At 43.2% G+C, this 26233-nt stretch overlaps 1 protein-coding gene across 1 annotated transcript in view; it reads right to left on the minus strand.

Annotated features, from left to right (window-relative positions):
• Positions 1-233: 233 nt before the first annotated feature.
• The window catches only part of FAM171A1 (family with sequence similarity 171 member A1), a 128458-nt gene continuing 102458 nt past the window's right edge, over positions 234-26233 (minus strand). The window contains exons 6-8 of the mRNA XM_007526113.3: positions 8563-8679; positions 3910-4024; positions 234-3201 (exon numbers count right to left, since the gene is read on the minus strand). Coding sequence (XP_007526175.1) covers positions 1479-3201; positions 3910-4024; positions 8563-8679 — 1955 coding nt within the window. The 3' untranslated portion in view covers positions 234-1478. The remainder of the gene's footprint in view (positions 3202-3909; positions 4025-8562; positions 8680-26233) is intronic.

The raw sequence follows: 26233 nt of genomic DNA on the forward strand, positions 1-26233 counted from the left end.
TGTAAATCCCTGTGTCTATCTGCCAGTCACTGAATCAAAGTCCAACAATAAACATTTCAGATAACTGAGGAATGAGTTCCTCGTCACAACTTTGAAACAAATAATGGCTCAGCATGAATGAAAAAGAACACAAGGTGTTTTTTCTTTTTCCTTCCAGAGTTTATTTTGAATGTTCATTTTTGGATAACCAAGCAGCTCTTTAAAGAGAATGCACAGAAGGGTCATTCTGGCACTTTTGGGTAGGACATAAGATTTATTTATTTATTTTTTAATAGTCACATTCAATCCACTTGCTCAACCCATACTTCATGTTTGGTGAGCAAGATCAGCCCATAGGATTCCAGAGTTATTACATAACCACATATACAAACAGGCAATGAAACCATATGGTGGTGGGTGGCCAAAGGGATGGGAAAGGGAGGGGGATCTCTAAGTGTCCTCTAGTCTATCTTAGCTAAACAGAATCCACGTCACGCATGAGAGCTAGAGAGTACACTGTGCTGAAATGAGAGTGAGCACAAATGGGCACTTGGCAGCATGCAGACTAACGGAAAGGGCATCCTTTAATCGATTTATAAAACCCAGGCAGTTTGATGAAAGGAGTTAAGGAGAAAAACCAAAAACCCCAAAAATGTGAGGGACTGTCTGTTGTCACTGTAAAAAAGGCACTTGGAGTTAATGGGACCAGAATTGAAGGACTCTTGCGAGCGGATAGAAATTCCAGTACGATTTCATTAAAAGGCTTGGCCGTTAAGAGGTGAAGACGCTGAGGAATGCCTGAAAGGAGACATCAAAACAAATCACCAAGAAGCATAACAGGTTAAAAGGAAGGCATCACCTTGTTACGACCAAACTGTGTCTCAACATAAAGCAAACCCCAAAACAAAACCTAACCCCAAAAGCAAAAAAAAAAAAAGTCTCTGAAAAATAAGCCCACACAAGCAGCAGTGCATAGCTTTCTTTTGAGAGAACGCATACTTAGAGATGCTAAGTGCTGAGTGGATGTCTCAGGAATAACTTCACAGTAGCATCATGGTGATAAAAGTGATTCAAGCAATGCAGAAAAAAAAAAAAAAAGAAAAGAAACAAAACAACAACAACAACAACAAAAAGAGAGATTCATCTGTTGCCAGGATCTGAGGGAGACTTGAGGTTATTGTAGAACCAAGCAATTACTTGTGGCTTCTCAGTGTCCTTGGGGAGGAGAACGGACACATGAAGTTCATGCAACGACCTTCAGACTTTTTGTTCAGCTACCTCCCAGTAGGGGAGGCCTCCACAAACATCTTTCTTTATTCTGAGCCGTTACTGTCATTCCTTTGTGGCACTCCTAACACAGAAATGCAGTCCAAGTCTACTTTCCAAGGTCACCGCTGTTCACCACACTTAACTCCAAAAACAGGTGAAGCACTTCCACAAGAGAGATTTTTTTGGCAAAGTGGGTTCCTCCGCTGGGCGGCTGGCTGGGTGGCTGCTCCTCACTTGATGTTGAAGGCCATCAGGGGCCTCTCCTCCCGCTTCTGCCAGGGGCTCTTCTTGTCCTCTCCTTGGTCATCCTCATCCTCATCCTCCTCCTCTTCCTCCTGAACGGATCTCCTCTGCTCAGGACTGGCCAATGGCTCTGGCTCTGGGGGGTCATCAGCAGTCCGTCTGGTGTTTTCCTCCTGCAGGCTGGGCAGCTGGCCTCCACTCCTCCGGCTTCCGGAGCTGTCCAGCAGGCACCGCAGGGCGCTGTCCTCGGGGGTGCAGGCGGTGGTGCCACCCTCGCTGCCGCTGTGGTCCATGTCATCCAGGTAGACCAGCTGTGTGTAGGCCATGCTTTCCGCTGCCTGTGGCTCCTTCTGCGGGCGCTCCTGGACTGGCGGGTGGCTCTGTGGTAGAGACAAGGGGTCTCCTCTTCCCTTGCGGGCTGATTTTGGTTCGTTCATATCCACACCAGAGTCCAGGCTGGCGTCGTTGCTCCCGTTCCGGCCAGCTCTTTGGAGATCAATGTAGGAATGTCTCACATGGGCATTGGACCGGCCGTCCAGGGACACGAACCAGGCCCGGGGGTGTGGGAGTGGCTTCCCTCCCCCAAGCTCCATCAGGGCCTTTTCAGTCAGCAGCTGGACCTCACTGTTCATCTGGGCTAGGGCCGCATCGTTGAGGGATGCCGGGATAGACAGGGACTCGGACATAGCTGCGCCCTGGGGGGTCCACTCTCGTGCCCCTGCATCCTGCAGGTGCTGCTGGGAGATGGCCTGGCAGGACAGGGGCTGGGTGGCCATCTGGGATGAGGGGTGCGGGAAGATGCCTGCATGTGGGCTGGTCAGCTCAGCCTGTAGTCTTTCCATGTCCAGTGGCTGATCGGCCGGGACCACCAGAGGCTGGCCCACATACGAGTGGTCCCCAGGGAGTTTCATGTAGTGAGCGGGGATGACTAGGGCAGGCAAGACTTTCCTGTACACACTGTCATTGACTTGGTCCACAGAGCTGCAGCAGATGAGCTGGCCGGGTCGAGGGAATGATGTGGGTCTCTCCAGGTGGTCCACGGACCTCGACATTAGACACTCAGTTGCGGGTCGGCGGTCCAGCAGCTGCTCCTTCTCAGGGGAAGCAGCTGTGGGGTACAGGTGTTCCTGGATGGTGAGCTTGCTCCCTGTGGACATGTGGTGGCTGGAGGCCTGGCTGTCTCTGTCCTGCTTTTCAAACAGAGATTGCGAGAGCACGGTGTTGTAACTCCGACGGTGGTAGTCACTGTTCCCTGAGGGAGACTCATAGCCTTCTCTCTCCAGAGACTTTCTGGACTTTAAGGGGAAGATCTCCACTGACTTACGGTAGTCTTTCCCCAGTGTCCCACTTGGGGTCAAGTTGTCAAAGGACATGTGGCTTTTATCCTCTTCCTTATGTGAGAGGAGCTCTTCTCGAGAGCTGAACTCCTGGGAGGTGCTATAGGAGAGCTTAAGCATGGGTGTGTGCATGTCCACCTCCCCGTGGGAAGACATCCTCTCCAAGTGAATCCCGCTCAGCAGCTCCTTGGGGACTGGGGCTTCCGGGCGCCCATGGCTAGTAACAGACAGTGGTCCAGGGAATTCAGACTCCCGACGAGAAAACAGCAGGTTAATGTGGGACATGGATGTCGACTGGTCTCTCTTGGAACTCTCCAGAGCTGGGGGCAGCTGCAGTTTCCGGTGGTGCTGTCGGGGTTTCAAGCACTTCCGTCTGCAAACAAAGATACAGTGCAAGCCCAGAGGTTAAACATGCTCATAAAAGTACTGTGTCTAATCATAGGCTAATGCTCTCATTTCTTCCACAGCAGGAAACAAGACTAACACCACTACTGCGGCAGGCAGCTTGAGCCTTCTAATGCTAACTTTTAACTCCGAGCTTGCACTCTTGGCTTTGAGAAGTATGTCCAAATTATTCATTCAAAGTGGCCTCCTCACAGTCAAAGAAACATTTTTGAACAGATGAGGTATCAGAATAGTTCTGCTTTGTCCTCCAAAATATCATCTCTCAATCAGCCTTTTGGGATATTATCAATGAACCATACATCAACTGGCAAAATTTCTTTTTTTAGTAATTCTCTTTCTAAACAAGCTTAGACTCCGCATGCCTCACACATCTGTTCCTTCATTTGCAACTTATTATTGATGTTCAGTTTTTTTTTTTTTTTTCTTAACCAGAGTACTGCTCCAGCTGTGGCTTATGGTAGTGATAGAACCCGAGACTTCGGAGCCTTAGACAGGAGAGTCTCTTTGCATAACCAATGTTATCTCCCCCACCCTAGATGTTCAGTTCTTAGATCTGATATCATGAATAAAAAGGACATTGGCTCAGGGAAAGAAAAAAAAAGGGACCACCCTGTCAATGCTTGCACAAGACATTCCAAATGAAAAAAGACAGTGCCAAAAAGGGGTAGAACTTTACCTGCAGTAATACAAAAGGAGACACAGCAAAACCAAAAGTATGAAAGCCATTCCTCCTAAAATGGCCAAAAGAAACACCGTGTGATACGTGGTAATGTCCTGTGTGACAACGGGACCTAGAAGGTCAGAAAAGGGCATTTTAGATTGGTGCAAACCTTCAAACCAAAAGAAGGGTAGTTGAGAACACCAGGTCTTTTTCTCCTCCTGGCAGGGGCAAGAAACAGGGGCCAGATGAATACACCTTTTAGATGATGTACTTGGAGCACCACTACAATCTCACTCAGTGAAAAGGACTTTGCAAAATATCGCTGATGCTTCTGTGGATGAAAACACGAAATACTTGACATACTATCCAGGGTCCCTCCTTAGCTAAGAAAAGAGCCACTTCCTATAGCAAGTTCAATCAGTTCTGATCTTTTAAGAAAAGAAAATTGGTGCATGAAAATATAGCAAGTGGGACTCTTGTCTTAGGGAGATAAGACTAAATCAATGGGCAGTTTACACTGCAGGAGAAAAAATATTCATAGAATTTAATTCTCACTTTTCCTGAGCAGCTCATCATGATTACCATGTGGAGACCCTTTTGCCTCAATGTGTCAGCTTAAGATAGGAAATAATGCATTCAGACAAGGATAAGGCAGTGGTGTGCCCAGCAGAGCACACATACTATTATAATTAAGGACCTGGGTTCAAGGTTTGGTCCCCATCTACAGGAGCAGTGGAGTGGTGTTCCAGTTGTCTCCTTCCCTCCCCCTCAATCAAGAGAAGAAGGGAAACAAAACAAAACAAAACAACTTCCAGGGAGCTAAGAAGGTGTTGTGTAGGCACTGAACCCTAGCAATAACCCTGGTGGCAAAAACAAAACAAAACAAAAATCTTAACTATGACTTAAAAAAAAAAAGAATAGTTTGTTATCAGGAGTAGTTTGTTATTTATTTATTCTCTTTTGTTGTCCTTGTTTTATTGTTACAGTTACTGATGTGGTCATTGTTGGATAGGACAGAGAGAAATGGAGAGAGGAGGGGAAGACTGAGAGGGGGAGAGAAAGATAGACACCTGAGGGGAAGACTGAGAAGGGGAGAGAAAGATAGACACCTGCAGAGTTGCCTCACCGCCTGTGAAGCGACTCCCCTGCCTGCAGGTGGGGAGCCGGGGGTTCGAACCGGGATCCTTAGGCCGGTCCTTGCACTTTGCGCCACATGTGCTTAACCCGCTGCGCTACCGTCCAACTCCCAATACATCTAATTTTTAAAAAGTAAAATAGCCCTCTCTAGTTATTTTTTTCAAAATAGTTAGCCTATACTGGCCATAGGCCTCTTCACTTTTAAAGACAAATCCTCAGCAAAGATATGGGTTCTTCCTTTTTTGTTTCACATTGTGAAGCATCTTGGGTCAAGGAGCTGGCTCAGCGGTGGAACATCTACCTGGTGTGCATGAAGCTCTTAGTTCAATTTCTGCTACTGCACAAGAGCACCACAGATGGTGGAGTAGTTCTTTCTTTTTTTCTTTCTCTCTCTCTCACTTCCTTCCTTCCTCCTTCCTTCCTTCCTTCCTTTCTTCCTCACTATTTCTTCTCACTGGAAAGACTGAATAAGAAGCTGGGCTGGTGGCTCAGTAATGTGCATGAGTGAGACCTTAGGTCTGATCTCTGTCACTAAACTGAAAAACAACAACAAAAAGGATTCAAAGAGGAAGCTGGACTCAAGATTCTTTATATTCAGTAGTGGTAAGAATTGATCTTGAGTTTGTTTCCCACTGCACTGGAGGAAGCTCCTGTTTTGTATTGTGTCTCCCTCTTCCCCTCTGCCTCTCTGTCATCCTCTTTTCTTTCATTCTGGAAAACTTGGTCCAGAGCAGTGAAGCACTGATGACAATCAATCAATCAATCAAATCAAGCTTAAGGCCACTGACAACAACAAAAGGGTAACAGTGCAACTCCAAGTGAAAATACCTGGGCATTTACTAGTAACTGGGTATCCCAACAGGTGGGAAGAAGGGAGTGTAGCTTTCACATCAGAGTGATAGGATTTCTACACACCCACTCGTTTATACATTTTTTTGAAGGCGACTATACACTCTTTTGAGGAAGACTCATCATTATATTTTTAATCAGAATACTACCCGGCTCTGACTTGTGGTGTGGGGGATTGAACCAGGGACCTCAGAGCCTCAGGTATGAAAGTATATCTGCTGCATGACCACTATGTTCTTTTCCCCACCCCCCTCATCTTAATTTAAGAACTAAATAACTCCAAAGAGATTTGTTTCTGAAAATTAGTGATGTAAATTCATAAATTCATCCTCTCTTAAGTATTAGCACTTCAGTGGGGTAGGAGAATTGAACTAACATTTACAAATGTTGAAAATAAATCACTGGAAACTAGACAGTGCCAACATCATTCAGGGGAACCTTTTTTTTTTTTTTTCCACACAAAAGACACCCCCCACTCCCATCCCAAGTGCAGCTAATGCTTTAGCAGGAGTACTTAAGAAATCTGGGCTACAAACAAACATCATCTCCAAAGAAATAAAACTTGGTCCTATAAGTACTTAAAACATGATCATTTTAACGTCAGCTGATTAGACTCTTTTAGATTTTAAAATCATAGCCATACTTCACTTCCATCTTAATCAGGGAATTAAAAAAATAAACCCTGATTAGTTTCTAGCTGGTATTGGGCTTATGAACATCAAGCATTACAATTTTTTTTTAAAAAAAACAGAAGTCAGAGAAGAAATACACCTGGCACTGCTTTTTCCCCTTTTCAAAATTATTTTCTAATTTGCTGCCTGATGGAAAAACAGATAGCAACAGTTATTTCAAATACACCTACTATAAGCACTAACTTCAGTGCATAGGCTCTCTATTTTTGATGTGGTGTTGGGGAATAAACACAAGGTTTCAAGTATGTACCACAGAATGACCTTCAACCCATTTACTTATGTATTTATTTTGGAGAGAAAGAATAGGGAGAGTGAGAAAGAAGAAAGGGAGAGAGACTTAGAAAGAGACAAAAGAACCTCTCTACCATCCATAGAGTTCCCTCAGTGTTTTCCATGATGCTCCTATGGAGTGCCAGGGCTCAAACCCAGGGTCTCGTACATGGTAAGGTGTGTACCTTACTGGTTGAGTTATATTTCACACACTGTGGTCTTTATGTTGGTAGATAAGGAGTCCATCCTTCCTTCCTTCCTACCTTCCTTCCTTCCTTCCTTCCTTCCTTCCTTCCTTCCTTCCTCCTTCCCTCTCTCCCTCCCATTCTTCCTCTCTCCCTCTCACCCACTCTCTCTCCCTTCCTCTAAGTCATAGCCTAGATCAGATTTGGAGATTAGGGCATGTCTATATCTGGCTCATGCCTATATCACCACCAGGAGACTATCATAAAGGGAAATATATACTCTTAAAACATAGGTATGCAGTATAAATAGTTTTTAAAATATTTATTTATTTTCCCTTTTGTTGCCTTTTTTTTTTTTTTTACTGTTGTAGTTATTACTGTTGTTGTTACTGATATCATCGTTGTTAGATAGGACAGAGAGAAATGCAGAGAGGAGAGGAAGACAGAGAGGGGAAGAGAAAGATGGACACCTGCAGACCTGCTTCACTGCCTGTGAAGCAACTCCCCTGTAGGTGGGGAGCTGAGGCTCAAACCAGGATCCTTAGGCCGATTCTTGCACTTTGCGCCTCACATGTGCACTTAATCCACTGTGCTACCACCTGACTCCCATAAATAGGAGTAGCCTTCACTGAATTCCTTCCTTTAGGCAGCTAAGTTCCTTCCATTGACAATTCTATTGCTAAAATATCTTGGATTCCTTATTCTGGAACTGTCTACATAGCTAATTTATAACAGACACATTTCATTTTGACCTAGCTCAATCACTGATTCTGTTCACTAGACTTGGATGTGTTATGACTTGTCTAAGAAAAATGGAAGGGACCTGCTGAGCATAAAGTTCATTCACTGGTGGTATGTTTCACTAATGAAGGTAGCAGAACTCTAAAGGCATTCTGAGCAGTGGAATCCATCATGGAAATGATGTCCTGAGATGACAGTTCTGAAAAACAATTCTGGAAGACTCATTGGGATATATCAGGATACTTACAGGTGGGAAAACAAACTCTTAGTTTCATTTTGATAAACATGAGGGAATTCACGCATCCTACATGGAGATAGATGCTTTTTCAGATGTAATGCGACTGGTTTGCTTTTTAAATTTTTAAAATTTGGCTTTGAAACCAACTTGTGCTTTCTTCCCCCAAGAAGCCACTAATGGTAACATTCTGCTAGTTCTGCAGCCATGTGTCTTCCCAACTTGCTCTCTTACAGCAGGCCACATTGTTTCAGGAATTAGGGAGGAGGTTCAAACCACCTCTGTGGACTTTAGATTAAGAACTCCCTAGGGCAGTTGTCTGAGCAAAATGGGGGCCGGAGACTAGATGGTTTTCTAGGTATTATTCTTATTCTACAGGGGAGACTTACAACGAGAACTCTTCCCAGCCCCACGAAATAGCTTCATGACATCATTTGGCTTTCAGACTTCCAACCTGTTTCACTAAGACGTGGTCTTCCTGCTGACATCTTACAAGCATACTTAGCTTGCACCCTCCCGGGAACCACCCCCACCATCACAAATGCTGGCTTTGTGTTACCTGGGTGGGGAGGTGACATGGCTGCCACCCAGTACCCCAGCTGAGGAGCAATGTAGGTCCACGTCAGCTGGCTGCCCTCCTGGTGCACAAGGCCCAGGCCACTCTTCAGCCACGTTCCTGTGAGAGACAGAAAAAAAAAACATTAGCATTTTATTTCATTTTATTTTTTTTAGATGTAGCTAGAAAAAGCATGCTGAACTCTTATCTAAGGTTTAAGCCTTCTGTCCAAATCACCTTCTTCTTCTTCTCCTTCTTCTTTTTTAAATTTATGTGGTACTGGGGAATGAACCCATGGTCTCGTGCATGTGTGATGCTACTGGATGGCCTTGTAAGTTCAATTTTCCAACCATTATTTTTCTTAGAGAAGAGAAGGAGGCAAGGGGGAGAAGGGGAGACATACAGAGAGAAGGGAGACCAGAATATGGCTCCCCTACTCATGGGGCTTCCCATCTACAGTTCTCCCCATCTGTTGTGGGGGGGGGTTTAAGCCCTAGGCCTCACACATACCAGTGAATGCACTCTACTGGGTGAGCTATGTCCCAGTCCCCTGTACATGCCACCCAAAACGCCATATTTATCACCCATTCACTAGCCACATAGTTTAACTGCCATTAAGGGGCAGAAAAACTTTAGTTTTTCTTTGTCTTCCTGAAGAAATTCTCTTAACCACATTTTGCAAACTTTTCTCTTTCCTTTTCCTTTTTTCTTCTCCAAAAGCAAGTTATGTTAGCAGAAGCCTTTGGAGTTTATAAAGTTTATAAGCAGAATAAAGGCAAGATGAGGCCTTTCGGTCCTCAAGCAGAGAAGTCAGTTTCCTATCCTGATTCAGAGACTGGCTACGTCAGAATTACTGAGAAAAGTGAAAAACAAACAAGCTCCACAGATGCCTTTTCCCCACTGTTGGAAATGCTGAGCTTAATTCTGGCTTAAGTGAGTGTTTTAAAAGGTTTCCTGTGGATTTGGATGAGGGGAAACACCAAAGAAATCAAGGTCTATGCTCTTTCAGTGATTGGCTCAGTACTTCTTCTTCTTCTAGCGTTTGCCCTTCTTCTGTAGCCAGTCAACAGCGTCAGGTTGAGCCTGATGTAGTTTCAAGACCTCCTTTGAATCTGAAGAGGTGGCAGTCGTTGACTATGTGGGTCATAGTCTGTCTGTAGCCGCAGGGGCAGTTCGGGTCGTCTCTGGCTCCCCAGTGATGGAACATAGCGGTGCACCAGCCATGGCCTGTTCGATAGCGATTGAGGAGGGCCCAATCATAACGTGCTAGGTCAAAGCCGGGTTGACGCTTGCAGGGGTCTGTGATGAGGTGTTTGTTCTTTACTTCTTTACCTCAGCTGACTGCCAACTCTGTTTCCAAGAGTCTGGAACAGAGAAGTTCAGTGTAGGCGTAGGGGACCAGATTGGATGACGAGACGTCAAGCGTTGGACAGGGTGGGCAAAGATATCAGCGTATATTGGCAGGTCCGATCGAGCGTAGATGTGGGAAATGAACTTAGATGATGCCGCATCCCGATGAATATCTGGCGGGGTGATGTTGCTAAGAACTGGCAGCCATGGAACCGGGGTGGAACGGATGGTTCCAGAAATTATCCTCATGGAGGAATATAATTTGGAATCGACCAAGTGGACATGGGGGCTACAGAACCATACTGGGGCACAGTATTCTGCAGTGGAATAGCATAATGCCAGAGATGATGATCGTAGTGTGGAAGCGCTCGCGCCCCATGAGGAGCTGGCCAGTCTTGCAATGATGTTATTCCTTGCGCCCACCTTTGCTGCAGTTTTTATGAGGCTCAGTACTTAAATGAATGAGCACCTATTACACAGAAGTTAGTCATCATAGATGTGCTTTAAAAGGACTATTTATCCAATGGGGAGTGGGGAGAATGAGAAGCAGGGCATCTCTCTGACATGCGTGACTCTGGGGCTGGCTCTCTGGACCTCATGTGCTCTCCCACTGAGTCACCCCCCACCCCCAAAGCAGCAGATGTATCCCACTGACACCCTCACAGTAAACCCATATCCTCAGACTCATGCCAGCTTTCGGGTGAGGAAGCAACACAGGTGAGCTCCCTAACTCATCAAAGGCCTTCCAAGTGGCAGACAGAAGAGCAGACCTGGGTGTGTTTGTCTGTCTGTCAATCTCTCCTGTGACTGAAGACAGTTCCCACCATGTGGCTTCTAGGAGACCCATGGTGGCAGACTGGCGTGTCCCAGTGAGGCTGTCACTGTTGTCACTGAAGAGCACTGAGCTTATAGGAGCAGGGGCACCAGCACTGGCTCCTGCTCAGCCTCTGTGTCCACAGGGCTCCACTGCTTGGCTGGCTCCTATAACCACCCAACCCTGACCACATGCAGAACCATGTGTGTGGGAAGCACACATGACACCTATGCACCACACCTCTTTGTCCCCAGACCCCAAATCCTTGCCTTTCCTGCACACACCCCTCAGAGGTCGCACTACTGGATGCTTTTTCCCAAAGGGGCTCTGCAATGTCACCTTCCCATGCGACAGGCTGATTCAGGGTCCAGATTCTAGTTGGTAAGTCATCATTATACAAGGCACATTTGCCTCCAGGTAGGGCGTCACCTCAGCATCATGACAGTTACAGGAGACTGACATGTTTGACACATGAAGCAATAAGGTTTCTATGTTTCTTTAAAAATATATTTAATTTGTTGGGCAGAGTCAGAGAAAAATCAAAAGGAAAGGGAGAGACAGAAAGAGAGAGAAGCAGAGAGATACCAGCAGCCCTGCTTCACCACTTGTGGAGCATTCCCACTGCAGCTGGGAACCCAGGTCCTTGTGCAGGCAATGTGTATGCTCTACCGGGTGCACCACCATCCAGCCCCTTTCTCTCTCTCTTTTTTTTTTTAATTTTTTTATATTTATTTATTTTCCCTTTTGTTGCCCTTGTTGTTTAACATTGTTGTGGTTATTGATGTCATTGTTGTTGGAGAGGACAGAGAGAAATGGAGAGCGGAGGGGAAGACAGAGAGGGGAAGAGAAAGATAAACACCTGCAGACCTGCTTCACCGCCTGTGAAGCGACTCCCATGCAAGTGGGGAGTCAGGAGCTTGAACCAGGATCCTTATGCTGGTCCTTGTGCTTTGTGCCACGTGCGCTTAACCCACTGCACCACCACCTGACTCCCTTCTCGTTTTTATACAGTATCAGGGATTGAACCCAGGACTTAGGTACACAGGGCATGCACTCTGCCACTGAGCCTGGACTCCATGTCCTATGTCTTACCTCCTCTACCAGATGATAGACTTTGAGTGCTCTACCAGGTATGCTACCACCCAGCCCCATGGTATGTGCACTTAAAAAAAAGATATGGTGGGGGTCAGGCGGTGGCGCAGTGGGTTAAGTGCATGTGGCACAAAGCGCAAGGACCAGAGTAAGGACCCTGGTTCGAGCCCCCGGCTCTCCACTTGCATCTATTCTTCCTCTTATCTCCCCAGCCCAGCACTTGGAAATATCATTGTGGATGAAACTCAAAAGTGCTTGAGAATGAGTATCAGCCAGGGTGCAAACCCAAATAGTCAGCCTTGAGGTCTGTGCTTTGCTTCAGTGCACTAGAAAGCAAATGTGGTTTTTACAAACTGGACGTTCATGGTCACTCTGCATTGAGCACGTTTACTGGAGGCAGTGTTCCAAGAGCACACACTCATTCATTATTTATTTTTGCCCAGAGAGTTATTCACCTCTGGCTATTGGTATGTTGAGGATCAAACCTGGGACTTTTTGAATGCAAGTCCTGTGCACTACTTCAGAACATCCCCATCCATTGTTTTCATTTTTTTTTTTTTTTTTGCAATAGTATTACTTAGTTAAGGTATGGATAGTTTTTTTTTTGTATATTTATTTATTTATTTATTTTTGGATAGAGGCAGAGAGGAACTGAGAGGCTATGGGGAGACAGAAGGAGAGGAGAGGGGAGAGTGACACCTGCAACACTGTTTCACCATGCATGAAACTTCCTCCCTACAGGTGGGGATTGGGAGCTTGAACCTGGGTCCTTGTATAACATGTGCTCTACCAGGTATGCCACCACCCAGCCCCATGGTATGTGCACTTTAAAAAAAAGACATGGTGGGGGTCAGGCGGTGGCGCAGTGGGTTAAGTGCATGTGGCACAAAGTGCAAGGACCAGAGTAAGGATCCCGGTTCGAGCCCCTGGCTCCCCACTTGCAGGGAAGTCGCTTCACAGGCGGTGAAGCAGGTCTGCAGGTGTCTATCTTTCTCTCCCCCTCTCTGTCTTCCCCTCCTTTCTCCATTTCTCTCTGTCCTATCCAACAACGACATCAATAACAACGATAACAATAACCACAACAATGGTAAAACAACCAGGGTAACAAAAGGGAAAAAATGGCCTCCAGGAGCAATGGATTTGTGGTGCAGGCACTGAGCCCCAGCAATAACCCTGGAGGCACAAAAAAGATATGGTGCTATGGCAGACTTAATAGACACAGTTACAGTAAAAGTAAAAATGCCTCTAGACATAAAGGCCCAACTTTTGTGGACAATGAAAAGCCAAAAATTTCAGTGACTTGATAAAGCATGCATCTGTCCTCCCCTTTTTCATTAAAAAAAAATTTTTTTTTTTTAATCTTTATTTATTTGCTGGATAGAGACAGTCAGAAATTGACAGGGAAGGGGTGATAGAGAGGGAGAGAGACAGAGAGACACCTGCAGTACTGCTTCACCACTTGTGAAGCTTTCCCCCTGCAGGTGGGGGCCAGGGACTTGAACCTGGGTCCTTGCGCATTGTAACATGTGTGCTCAACCAAGTGCGCCACCACCTGGCACCCCCTTTTTCATTTTTAAAGATTTTATTTACTTATGAGAGAGTAGGAGAGTGGCTATATACTAGAGAACCAGATCATCACTCTGGCACATGCGATGCAGGGGACTGAACTCAGCACCTTACACCTGAGAGTCCAACACCTTATCTACTGTGTCACCTCCCAGTCACCTTCCTCCCCTCCCTCTCCACTCTTGTTCTTTCACCCTTTATATGCTCCTCTCCTCTTTTACCTTTTTCCCTTTCTATGACCAGTGTGTGCCTGTTCTTAGCTCTTTTTTTTTTTTTTTTTTTTTTTTTTTTCCCAACAAGCCTATACCTAGAGTTAGAAAGCCCATTTCTCCAAAATTGTGTCTGGAGTGATGTTCACAGGCAGCTTAGGGGCTGGGGAACTAAACTGGCTATCTGACAAAGGCATTTGGAATTTGATATATATATATATAAATTTTTTTTCTTTAACAAGATACCCTCTGGTCACTTTTTTTTTTTTTTTTTTGGTCTGGACTGTCATTATCTAGAGTTAATTTTATATGAAGATTGAGATATAGTTTCCAGAATAGATACCTTTTTGAAAAACTACCCTGATCTTTGGACATTAAGTTAGTTACATATTCAACTGGCAAGGTTTGTGTGTCTAAAGTACTGGGAGTTCTTAACCTGGAAACTACATTTAATGACAATGATAATTACACAGTGATGACAGACAGGCAACAAAAGATAAGCCTTCTGTTTGCCTGCAAGACCTGATGGGATCTCTTAGCAATCACCAAGAATGTTACTTGCTTAGATACTAAGGTAATAATGACAATGGCTTCATTTGCATATACAAAAAAGCAAAGTGAGTTGAAAAAAATGTAACTGCCCTGCATCTTAGTCAGAAAGAAGCTCAGGTCAGGTTAGTGCTCAGCAGCCACACAAGACACTTAAGAGATGGCAAGCCATGAAACCTCATCTCCTCCTGATTTCAGATCCTTTCTCTGCCATTCTGCCAGATGTTCGTGCATTTTGTTTCATTGCTTTCGACAAGAAAGGTTAGATAACTGACTACCAGGTAAATACTATGTAATTAGTAAAGAATGTCTCTCCCTTCATAGGTTTCATAGAAAGCCAGTTCCAGAGGATACAAAGGTAGTCAAAGACTTAAACTTTCATTTGGGAGTCGGGCGGTAGCGCAGCGAGTTAAGCACAAGTGGCGCAAAGTGCAAGGACGAGCTTAAGGATCCCAGTTCAAGCCCCTGCTCCCAACCTACAGGGGAATCACTTCACAGGCAGTGAAGCAGGTCTACAGGTGTCTGCCTTTCTCTCCCCCTCTCTGTCTTCCTCTCCTCTCTCCATTTCTCTCTGTCCTATTCAACAATAAAATAAAAGGGCAACAAAAGGGAATAAATAAATATTTTTAAAAAGCCTTTCATTTGGGGGATGGGGAAAGGAAAGAGAGAGAAAGGAAAGAATATGGAGTCTCTAAGAATAGAGTTTCCAAACAAAAGCAGGTCTGAACCACAGCAATGCAGAGTACGTGACACAGTGTTCTCTGAATGTTCTCACTGTGGGGTAGATGTGGGCGTGGAGGAGGCTGCAAAAAAAACAAAAGGCCTAGCAATTCTTAGGAAAGGATTCATATCGCAAGACTTAGGTTTTTTTTTTTTTTTTAGTTGCTAGGCGATATGGGAAACACTGTCCATGCTGTGAGATCACCAGGGCCTTCTCCCTTCCACAGGATGTGCCTGTGCTGTGTGTGGAGGACATATGGTGCCAGAATTTGAACCTGGGTCACATGTTCATAGCAAGGCTTGTACCCCATCTGCTGAACTTTCTTTATGGCCCACTGTTCTTTCCTGTCACATGACTTCACCCCTCCCCCCCGTAAATTACCTTCATCTCCCTCCATAGCTAGTAAAAGTCAATTTAATTAATTAATTAATTAATTAATTTTTATTGCCACCAGCATTATCACTGGGGTTTGGTGCCTACATGATGAATCTCCTGCTCCCAGTGGCCATTTTTCTTTTCTTTATTTTACTTTATTGTCCTGTCCTTTCTCTTTTTTTTTTGATAGAGAGAGAAATTGAGAGAGAAGGAGGGATAGAGAAAAAGAGACATAAGCAGCACTGCTTTGCTACTTGTGAAACTTCCCTGCAGGCGGGGATCAGGGCTTGAACTCAGGTCTTTACATATGAAAATGTGTGCACTCTACTGGTATGCCAACATCCAGTCCCCATTAGATTTATTTTCATGGACAAATTTCATTTTTCATATTTATTTATTTTTGCCTCCAGGGTTATCACTGGGACTCGGTGCCTGCACTACAAATCCACTGTTCCTGGAGGCTATTTTTTCCCTTTTGTTGCCCTTATTGTCTATCATTGTTGTTATTATTATTGCTGTTGTTGTTATTGGATAGGACAGAGAGAAATGGAGAGAGGAGGGGAAGACAGAGAGGGGGAAAGAAAGACACCTGCAGACCTGTTTCACCACATGTGAAGTGACCCCCCTGCAGTTGGGGAGCCAGGGGCTCGAACCAGGATCCTTATGACGGTCCTTGCACTTTGCACCATGTGCACTTGACCCTCTGTGCCAGCGCTCAGCCCCCCCCCCCCAATTTCATCTTAGGTTCTAAAGTAACCCTGTGAGAATGTCCATTCTGAACATCTTAAAGATTTATTGATAGTAGGCTTATTAGGTAACCTTGCTTTCTTCTTTTCTTTTTTTAAAATTTCTTTATTAGGGAATTAATGTTTTGCATTCGACAGTAAATACAATAGTTTGTACATGCATAACATTTCCCAGTTTTCCACATAACAATACAACCCCCACTAGGTCCTCTGTCATCCTCTTCTTTTAATACTCTTGAGTCCATCCTTTTATGAAACAATAAAAGATGATGTGCACGGCTCTAAAATAATACGATATGTGTAAATGCATGAGTTGCTAAAAAAAAAAAACAACAAACCAAAACTGACTCTTTTCTGGTTCAAACTTTTGCCCATACAATGTCACAGCTTCTACCCCCACAGCTTAGTCATTATGTCTCATGTTACATCACCTTCCATCCAGACACCTGACTTAAGATCTATAGAGAAAAAAAGAAGCTATTTTCCTTTTCTTAAAGTTACAAACATCATTTACTGCTTAAAGAACTACCACCCCCCTCATATACACACTCCCCCAGCAAACAATAAAATGGAATAAAGATCTTATATCTCTCTTTTGAGTTGAGCTCCACCACCAAGTCTGGGACTTACCTAGGAGGGCTAATTCAATGAGCACAGATTCAGCGTCACATCCACCCTGGGAAGTACAGACAGAGACTCACCACAGGCCAGTTTCAGGGGGGTCTTCCCGAGAGCCTGTCACACATGTACACCCATGGTGAGATGCTGCTTCAGTAACCGCCATTTCTATAGCAACCCACACACACTCCGCAGGCTGTGTTTGGGGAAGGCAGTTAAAACTGGATTCTGCAATGTCGTTTCCCTTAGAATCGCTTTTACTTTTGTCATCTCATCAGAGCCTGAGCATTCAAATCAAATAACTGAAGCCATGGAGAAACAACAGAGACCCACGGCCACACACAACATCTTTGGTCTGGGGCTCTGCCACTCAATGTCAGTCGGATACTCTGAATTCTAACCATATCCCTGGCTGGCTGTGCATGGGTGACCCATTCCCCAAGGCAGTATGTCAGATCACAGTCTGACAAGCTGGGACACTGGACAGCCATCTGCTGCCCCAGTTACAGGTGAAAGGAAATGTCTGTGAGGAGGAGCTGATACAGTCACCTGGTGTTGTCCAGAATGCATTCACCTGGTCAAAGAAATGATTTTGCCAGGTCAGGGAAAGAAGACGGCATCTTTCCAAGGTCTGGGTCCCTGCACGCGAATGCTAAGGCATCTGTTCACCTGCTCCCTATCTGTCAGACACACGGGCAAAGGGCTGCCCTACTTTTCAGAATAGAGAGGATCATGACTTAAAGAATTCTGTTAATTCCTCAAAGTACAAAGACTTCTACTAGCCACATACAGATCTTCTTAAGCCACAAATTCAAGTGACATTTAAAAATGGGGAGATAGCATAGTGGTTATACAAAAGACTTTCATGCCTGAGGCTCCTAGCTCTCAAGTACAATCCCCAGGATTACCATAAGACAGAACTGAGCAGTCTTCTGGGAAAAAAAAAAGACAAGCCTGGTAGAAGTTTCAATTCAAGTATATTCAAGTTGTACTTAAAAACCATATTTGTACCCTGGGAGGTGGTAGGTTAGCAGATAAAGCATAGGACTTGCATGCAAGAAGTCATGAGTTTGAATCCCAGCACAACATGTACTGGAATGATGCTCTGATTCTTTATTACTCATTAATAAATAGATCTTTGAAAAAAACATTTTAATGTGAGCATGCATCACAAGAGCAAATCAAAACTCTTCCGAGAGTTTTACTGTTACTCTCCAGTGAAGGTTATTTTCTAGTGAAGATGTGGTTGAATTATAGATAAGCTAAGTTTTATAGTGGGAAATTATCCACCTGTTCCAAAAGAAGACAGACAGACAGATAGATAGATAGATAGGTAGAGGGAAGAAAAAAGGGAGAATGAGTAATAGTAGCCGTTAAAAAAATACCTTTGCCACTCGAGGAAGACTGGTCCTGAACTGAGTGCAGCCTAGAATGTTCCCATTAGAATGTTCCCATCTGTGATCATGAACTGCGAGCTCAGACTGACAGGGACTCAGAGGTTACACAGGCTCCTGTGCTAAATAGGAGTATATATGGGCCCTAGGTCAGATAGATGGGGCTAACAGTTAATGGTATTTATATACTTTCCTCCTAGTTGCCCTAATCCAGCTTTCCAGTCCTATTCTCAAATCCGACACCATCTTCCTAGACAATACTTTGTCCACTTGCATGTTAGCTATTGAGCTCAGGCAAAATTTATTAAAGTCATGGGTCCCTTGGAACATAACTAACATATCTAACTTCTCCTAGCTTCTTTCCACAGGAAGACCCCCAGTTTCATCTGCTCTATTCCTACCTAAGGGGTTCCTGTTTTATTAAACAATTTGTTCTGCTTTATATCTTACTGTCTTTCAGCCACCAATTTGCAGATGTTACCATGATGCCATCCTGACCTCTCTGGGCAGAGGACCTCACCAATGTGTTCCAGAATCTCAGCACCCCAGAGCCCTACCAACATCCATGTCCAGTGGAGAAGCAATTTCAGAAACTAGATCTTCCACTTCCTGCACACCATAAAATTTTTGCTCCATACTCCCAGAGGGATAAAGAATAGGGAAGCTTCCAATGGAGGTACACAGAACTGGGAACTATATGGAACTGTATCCCTATTATCTTGCTATCTTGTTAATAATTTTTAAATCATTAATAAAATTTAAAAAGGGGGGGTTGACAGAGATCTCTGGAACTGAAAGAATTTCCTCTTTATCTACAGTTTAAAGCCTTGCCCCAGAAGGAAGGTGTTATGTATTCAAGCATCCATGGTTTCTCCTGCACAAGCTGGGATGGGTGACTGGACATTAAGAAATGGGGCTGAGAAAGAATCAGGTGGCCCAGGGAATAGCCTGCAGAATGTGGAGCATACTGACATTCCTTAAAAAAAGTATTATTATTTTTTGATGCAGCATCAGGCAATGAAATTCAGGATCTTATGCAGGGGTGATACTCCTGGACCTGACTCTGAGTGACCTCTGGAGCCAAATATTTCATCCTTTCTAATTTGAGAAGGGGGGCGATGAGAGACAGAGAAGAGAGAAACCTGTGCACTGCTCCACCATCCATAGAACTGTGTCATCCATGGTGCTCCCCAGGGCCTTGCATGTGATAAAAGGCATGTACTTTACTGGCTCAGCTGTCTCCTGGCCCTACTTACACCTGCATTCTAACACTGGAGTAGCAGGCATTTTCCTGGCGAAGGATTGTGACTAAGGGGCTGTCTTTCTCTGCCACAGGCAACAAGGTAAATAGCTGCAGATCGGCCTGTGTGGTGGGAAAGCACATAGGATATCTCAGTCAAAGTAGGCTGCTAGAACACAGTAACATAAACTGGTTGGGGTGGGGGCTTATAAGTGATAAGGAGTTTCATGTCTCACAGTTTCGGGGCTGGAACTCCAAGATGAAGGGAACAGTAGATTGGCTATCTGGTGAGGTCTCAGTTTCTGTTTGCTGGGTGACTTCTCACCACGCCCTCACTTTAAGGGTACTAATCCCATTCACCAGGACTCAACACTTATGACCTGGCTGCCTCCTAAAGGTCCCACTTCCTAATCCCTTCACACTGAGGACTAGAATTTCAATATATAAACTTTGTTTAAACATGCATTTTTATATTTTATTTTTTATTGAAAGCAGTACACCAGAGCACCACTCGGTACTGGCATCTGTGGTGTCAAAGACTGAACCTGGTTTCACGCATGCAAATTCCATGCTCTACTGCTGAGATGGCTCCACAGCCTGGATTTTCTTTTTTCTGTCTGTCTGTCTATGGAGGGTGGAGAAAGAAGGAAACAAAAATTTTTTTCTATTTCTTTTTTATATTTATTTATGTTTCCCTTTTGTCGCCCTTATTGTTTTTCATTGTTGTTGTAGTTATTATGTTGTTGTTATTGATGTCATTGTTGTTAGATAGGACAGAGAGAACTGGAGAGGGATGGAAGACAGAGAGGGGGAGAGAAAGATAGACACCTGCTTCACCACCTGTGAAGGGACTCCCCTGCAGGTGGGGAGCTGGGGTCTCAAACCAGGATCCTTGTCAGTCCTTGCACTTTGCACCACGTGCGCTTAACCAGCAGCGCTACCGCCCGACTCCACAGGAAACAGAAATTTAATTGCTAGTATTCAGTATCAATAAAACTTTATTTAGGGTACAGACATTTGAATTTCATAAAAAAGTCATGTGTCATGAGATGAAATTTCCTTTGAGTTTTCTTTTTTCTTTATTGGGGGACCAATGGTTTACAGTTGAGAGTAAAATATAGTAGCTTGTACATGTGTAACACTTCTCAGTTTTTCACACAATAATCTAACTCCCTCCTCCCTGTCCTCCTCTGCCATCCCATCACGATCTAGGATCTGAACTTTGCCCCATACCCCGGAGTCTTTTACTTTGAGGCAATACACCAACTCCTTTGATTAAAAAAAAATATTATTGGATACAAAGAGAAATTGAGAGGGGGAGAGGAGATAGAGAGGGAGAGAGACACTTGTAGCCTTGTTTCACCACTTGTGAAGCTTTCCCCCTGCAGGCAGGGTCAGGGGCTTGAGCCTCGGTCCATGCACACTGTAATGTGAGTTCTTAATCAGTTGCGCCGCACACTGCCTGGCCTCACTCCTTTTCAGCATTAGAAAATGTAAAAATCAGGGGCCAGGTGGTGGCACACCTGGTTGAGCACACATGTTACAGTGCACAAAGACCTGGGTTCAAGCCCCTGATCCCCCACCTGCAGGGGGAAAGCTTCACAAGTGGTCAATCTGGTCTGCAGGTGTCTTTCTCTCTCCCTCTTTATATCCTCCTCCCTCTCAATTTCTCTGTTTCTCTCCAATAATAAACAAATAAAGTATTTAAAAATAAAGAAATTATAAAAACCAGTCTTTAAACTTCAGTTTGCTAACCCTTAATTATACGAAAGATTCTTACTGGATTCACAAATGACTATTTTGGGAAACAGGGAGCTCGTATCAGACTTGTCTACCAGAGGTCCTAAATACAACCCTTGTTACTACACCGAGCCAGACTGAACAAAGCTGTGGTTAAACAAAACAACCAAGAGGGTTGGGCGGTAGCACAACGGGTTAAGCGCATGTGGCGCAAAGCGCAAGGACCGGCTGAAGGATCCCGGTTCAAGCCCCCGGCTCCCCACCTGCAGGGGGGTCGCTTCACAAGTGGTGAAGCAGGTCTGCAGGTGTCTATCTTTCTCTCCCCCTCTCTGTCTTCCCCTCCTCTCTCCATTTCTCTCTGTCCTATCCAACAACGAACGACAACAACAATAATAACCACAACAAGGCTACAACAACAAGGGCAACAAAAGGGGGGGGGAAGGGCCTTCAGAAGCAGTGGATTCATGGTGCAGGCACTGAGCCCCAGAAATAACCCTGGAGGCAAAAAAAAAAACCAACTTGATATTTTTGATAGTTAAACACTTAGGAACTACAACAAATTTGATATATCTCAGAAGCTGATGATGTAAAGAATTAAACCAGGGGCCTGGTGGTGGCACATCTGGTAGAGTACACGTATTATAGCACACAAAGATCTAGATTCAAGCCTTTTATAGGGAGAAAGCTTCATGGAAGGTGAAGCAGTGCTGTAGGATGGTTGGTCTTTTATCTATCTTATCTTATCTACCTACCTACTTATCTACCTATCTCCCCTTTCTCTCTCAATTTCTATTTAAAATAAATAAGTAAAATATGAAATTATCATATTCAAATCAATCATAAATCTCAGCTAATTAGTAAACAGTGTTAAATGCTCAAGAGGTGCTACTATATATTTTCTTGATATGATAAGACTGTCTTGGAAATTTCCATTTAACTGAATAACTTTTTTTTTTTTTTTACCAGAGCACTGCTCTGGTTTATGGGTTTATGGTCATGTGGGGAAGTAAACTAGGGACCTTACAGCCTCAGGCATGAGTCTGTTTGCATAACAATTATGCTATCTACTCCTCCCCCACTTAACTGAATAACTTAACTTCTAGATAAATAATAATATCCTTGATTAAATATAGTAGTAATAGAAATACCTTAAGCAATATGCAGGCTTCTATTGAGCCTAGTAAGTTAAAGAACATATGGCTTCTTGAAAATGTCCATCCAGTCTTAAAGACAAAGTCTGCAGAAAACATAGTCTAATTTATGTGATTACTTTTGAGACTATCCAAATCATTGGCTTTTCTCTGCACACATACAATCTGTTCTAGCCAGGAATTTGGCAAGTTACATTTTTCACAGTAGATATTAAGCTGCGAAGACCACTTAAAAATAGAAATAAGTAACTATACAATGAAAATTCCTTGCAGAAAAAGGCTCAATGCCATGGGAATTATTTCCAGGAAGGGAAAAGAGAAGCATATAACTTACATTTTACAGCTTTATGTCACTGTCCATTTCTCTGTTTACACTGACTATTATTATTAGAGTTTTATTTTTTTTGGTGAGTCAGGGTCTGTGCATGTATGATTTCACCTGGACTGATAGTTTCACTGAAACACAGATGAAGACATAAAGAAAGGGAAAGATACCACAGCAGTAGAACTTCCCCCAGTGCCATGGCAACTCCCATGTGGTGCCTGGGCTTGAATCTGGGCCATATGCCTGGCAAGGTGGACATCCTACTTGGTGAGCTATGTCTCTGGCCTTTTTTTATTTTTTAATTTCTTTATTAGGGATTAATGTTTTACATTCAACAGTAAATACAATAGTTCGTACATGCATAACATTTCTCAGTTTTCCACATAATAATACAACCCTCACTAGGTCCTCTGTCATCCTTTTTGGACCTGTACTTTCCCTCCAGCCCACCCCAGAGTCTTTAACTTTGGTGCAATACACCAACTGCAGTTCAGGTTCTACTTGTAGTTTCTCTTCTGATCTTGTTTTCCAACTTCTGCCTGAGAGTGAGATCAACCCATATTCATCTTTCTGTTTCTGACTTATTTCACTTACCATGACTTCTTTCTTTTTTTAAAAATTTTTTATTGGAGAATTAATGTTTTACATTCAACAGTAAATACAATAGTTTGTATATGCATAAAATTTCCCAGTTTTCTACATAACGATACAACCCCCACTAGGTCCTCTGTCATCCTTTTTGAACCTGTATTCTCTCCACCCACCCACCCCCAGAGTCTTTTACTTTGGTGCAGCATGCCAATTCCAGTTCAGGCTCTACTTGTGTTTTCTCTTCTGATCTTGTTTTTCATCTTCTGCCTGAGAGTGAGATCATCCCATATTGGTTTTGTTTCTGACTTATCTCACTTAACATGATTTCTTCAAGCTCCATCCAAGATGGGCTGAAAACGATGAAGTTACAGTTTTTAATAGCTGAGCAGTATTCCATTGTGTATATAGACCACAACTTGCTCAGCCACTCATCTGTGGTTGGACACCTGGGTTGCTTCCAGGTTTTGGCTATTACAAATTGTGCTGCCAAGAACATATGTGTCCACAGATCTTTTTGGATGGATGTGTTGGGTTCCTTAGGATATATCCCCAGGAGAGGAATTGCAGGATCATAGGGTAGGTCCATTTCTAGCCTTCTGAAAGTTCTCCAGACTGCTCTCCACAGAAGTTGGACCAATTTACATTCCCACCAGCAGTGCAGGAGGGTTCCTTTGACCCCACACCCTCTCCAGCATTTGCTGCTGCTACCTTTTCTGATGTATGACATTCTCACAGGAGTGAAGTGGTAGCTCACTGTTGTTTTTTTGCATTTCTCTGACAATAAGACTTGGAGCATTTTTTCATTTTTCTCGGCCTTTTGGAACTCTTCTGTGGTGAATATTCTATCCATGTCCTCTCCCCATTATTGGATGGGGTTATTTGTTTTCTTGTTGTTGAGTTTGGCAAGTTCTTTATATATTTTGGTTATTAAACTCTTGTCTGATGTATGGCATGTAAAGATCTTCTCCCATTCTGTGATGGGTCTCTTGGTTTGCTGTGAAGAAGCTTTTTAATTTGATGTAGTCCCATAGGTTTATACTTGCCTTAGTCTTCTTTGTAATTGGATTCGTTTTATTGAATATTTCTTTAAAATTTATGTGGGAGATTTCTGCCCATATTTTCCTCTAAGTATCTGACAGTTTCTGGTCTAACATACAAATCCTTGATCCACTTGGAATTTATTTTTGTGTTTAGTGAAATATAGTGGTTCAGTTTCATTCTTCTGCATGTTTCAACCTAGTTTTTCCAACACCATTTGTTGAAGAGACTCTACTTTCTCTATTTAATAGTCTGGGCACCTTTGTCAAAGATTAGATGTCCATAGGTGTGGGGCCTGTTCCTATTGTCTAGTTCCTCTTTATTTAATTTTGAAGTTCATTCGTAGGTATCTAGGAAATCGTCCATTTCTTCCAGGTTCTCTATCTTGGTGGCATACAGTTGTTCATAGAAGCCTCACATGACATGTTGATTGAATTTCTGCAGTGTCTGTTGTGATATCTCCTCTTTCATTTACAATCCAATTTATTTGGGTCTTCTCCCTTTCTTGTTTTGTGAGTCTGGCTAAAGGTTTGTCGATTTTGTTCACTCTTTCGAAGAACCAACGTTTACTTCATTGATCTTTTGTATGGTTTTCTTATTTTCAATGTTATTGATTTCTGCCCTAACTTTAGTGATTTCTGTCCTTCTGGTTGCTTTAGGGTTCCTTTGTTCTTCCTCTAGGTCTCTAAGCTGTGCAATCAGGTTGTTTATTTGTGCTTTTTCTTACTTCCTAGTGCGTGCTTGTATGGCTAAGAACTTCCCTCTTACTGCCTTAGCTGTGTCCCAAATATTTTGATAGCTGTGTCTTCATTTTCAATGAACTCTCAAAACATTTTGATTTCTTCCTTGATTTCTTCTTTGACCCAGTAGTTGGTAAGTAGTGTACTGTTGAGCTTCCACATTTTGGGACTGTTACTAATCTTTTGTTGATTGTTAAGTGTTAGTTTAATTCCACTGTGGTCTGAGAAGATGCTTGGGATTATTTCAATGCTCTTGAATTTGCTGTTGCTGTCTTTGTGGCCTAACATATGGTTTATCCTTGAGAAAGACACATGTGGACTTGAGTAAAATGCGTATTCCAGTTTCTTGGGGTGAATGATTCTGAAAATGCCCAATAGTTCTAGTTTATCTAGCTCTTCATTTAGCTTCCTCATGTCTTTATTGATTTTCTGCCTGGATGATCTGTCAAGTTGAGAGAGTGGGGTGCTGAAGTCCCCTACTATGAGTGTGTTGCTGTAGCTCTTCCAGTAGATGTTTGATGTATTTAGATGGCTTCTCACTGGGTGCATAGATGTTAATAATTATTAACTCCTCTTGATTGACTGATCCTCTGAGCATTAAGAAGTGTCCATACCTATCTTTTAAAGTTTTATTTATTTTAAAGTCTATTGTGTCAGATATGAGAATAGCTGTTCCTGCCCTCTTTTGTGGGCCACTGGCTTGTATGATAGTTTTCCATCTTTTCACTTTAAGTCTGTGTTTGTCTAGTGGAGTTAGGTGGGTTTCCTGTAGATAGCATATTGTTGGTTGTGTTTTCTGATCCATCTTCCTACTCTATGCCTTTTAATAGGTGAATTCAGGCCATTGACATTTATTGATATCAAAGACTGAAGATATTTTAACGGCATTCTTGTAGATTTTTAGAGTGTTCTGATATATGGCATATATATCATATATTTCTTCTATAAGGAGTAGAACTATAGCATAATGTATGGAAGTCACACAGCAGAGAGACAATCCAACTAAATTGTTTCTCTTTCTTGCTCAAAGCACCACTTTTTTATTAAACAGATATACATAGGTACGTAAAGGCAAGCCCTATGTATATAGTTACCTTAAACACAAATATATCATAATCTCTTGAATTGCTTTGATTTTCTAAACACCTAAATGATGTTCATCTGACTCTATCATTCAACATTACAGTTGGGTGCCTAGCAGGTACTGTTGTTGATTACAACAATTCAAGATAAGTAAGTCTCAGTGAGGACGTACATAGTAACCAAGACGTTAAGGCCATGTCTTCATACACTTCTAGAGCCACTGAAATATGTGCGATGTCATTAGTAGGGCCTTTTTCTTTTTTGAAGCTTTATATTTTTTAAATTGATAATTTTTTTTTCTTATTTATTTATTTTGGATAGAAACAGAGATT

This window comes from Erinaceus europaeus, chromosome 6, assembly GCF_950295315.1.
Source record: "Erinaceus europaeus chromosome 6, mEriEur2.1, whole genome shotgun sequence".
NCBI classification, from domain to species: Eukaryota; Metazoa; Chordata; class Mammalia; order Eulipotyphla; family Erinaceidae; genus Erinaceus; species Erinaceus europaeus.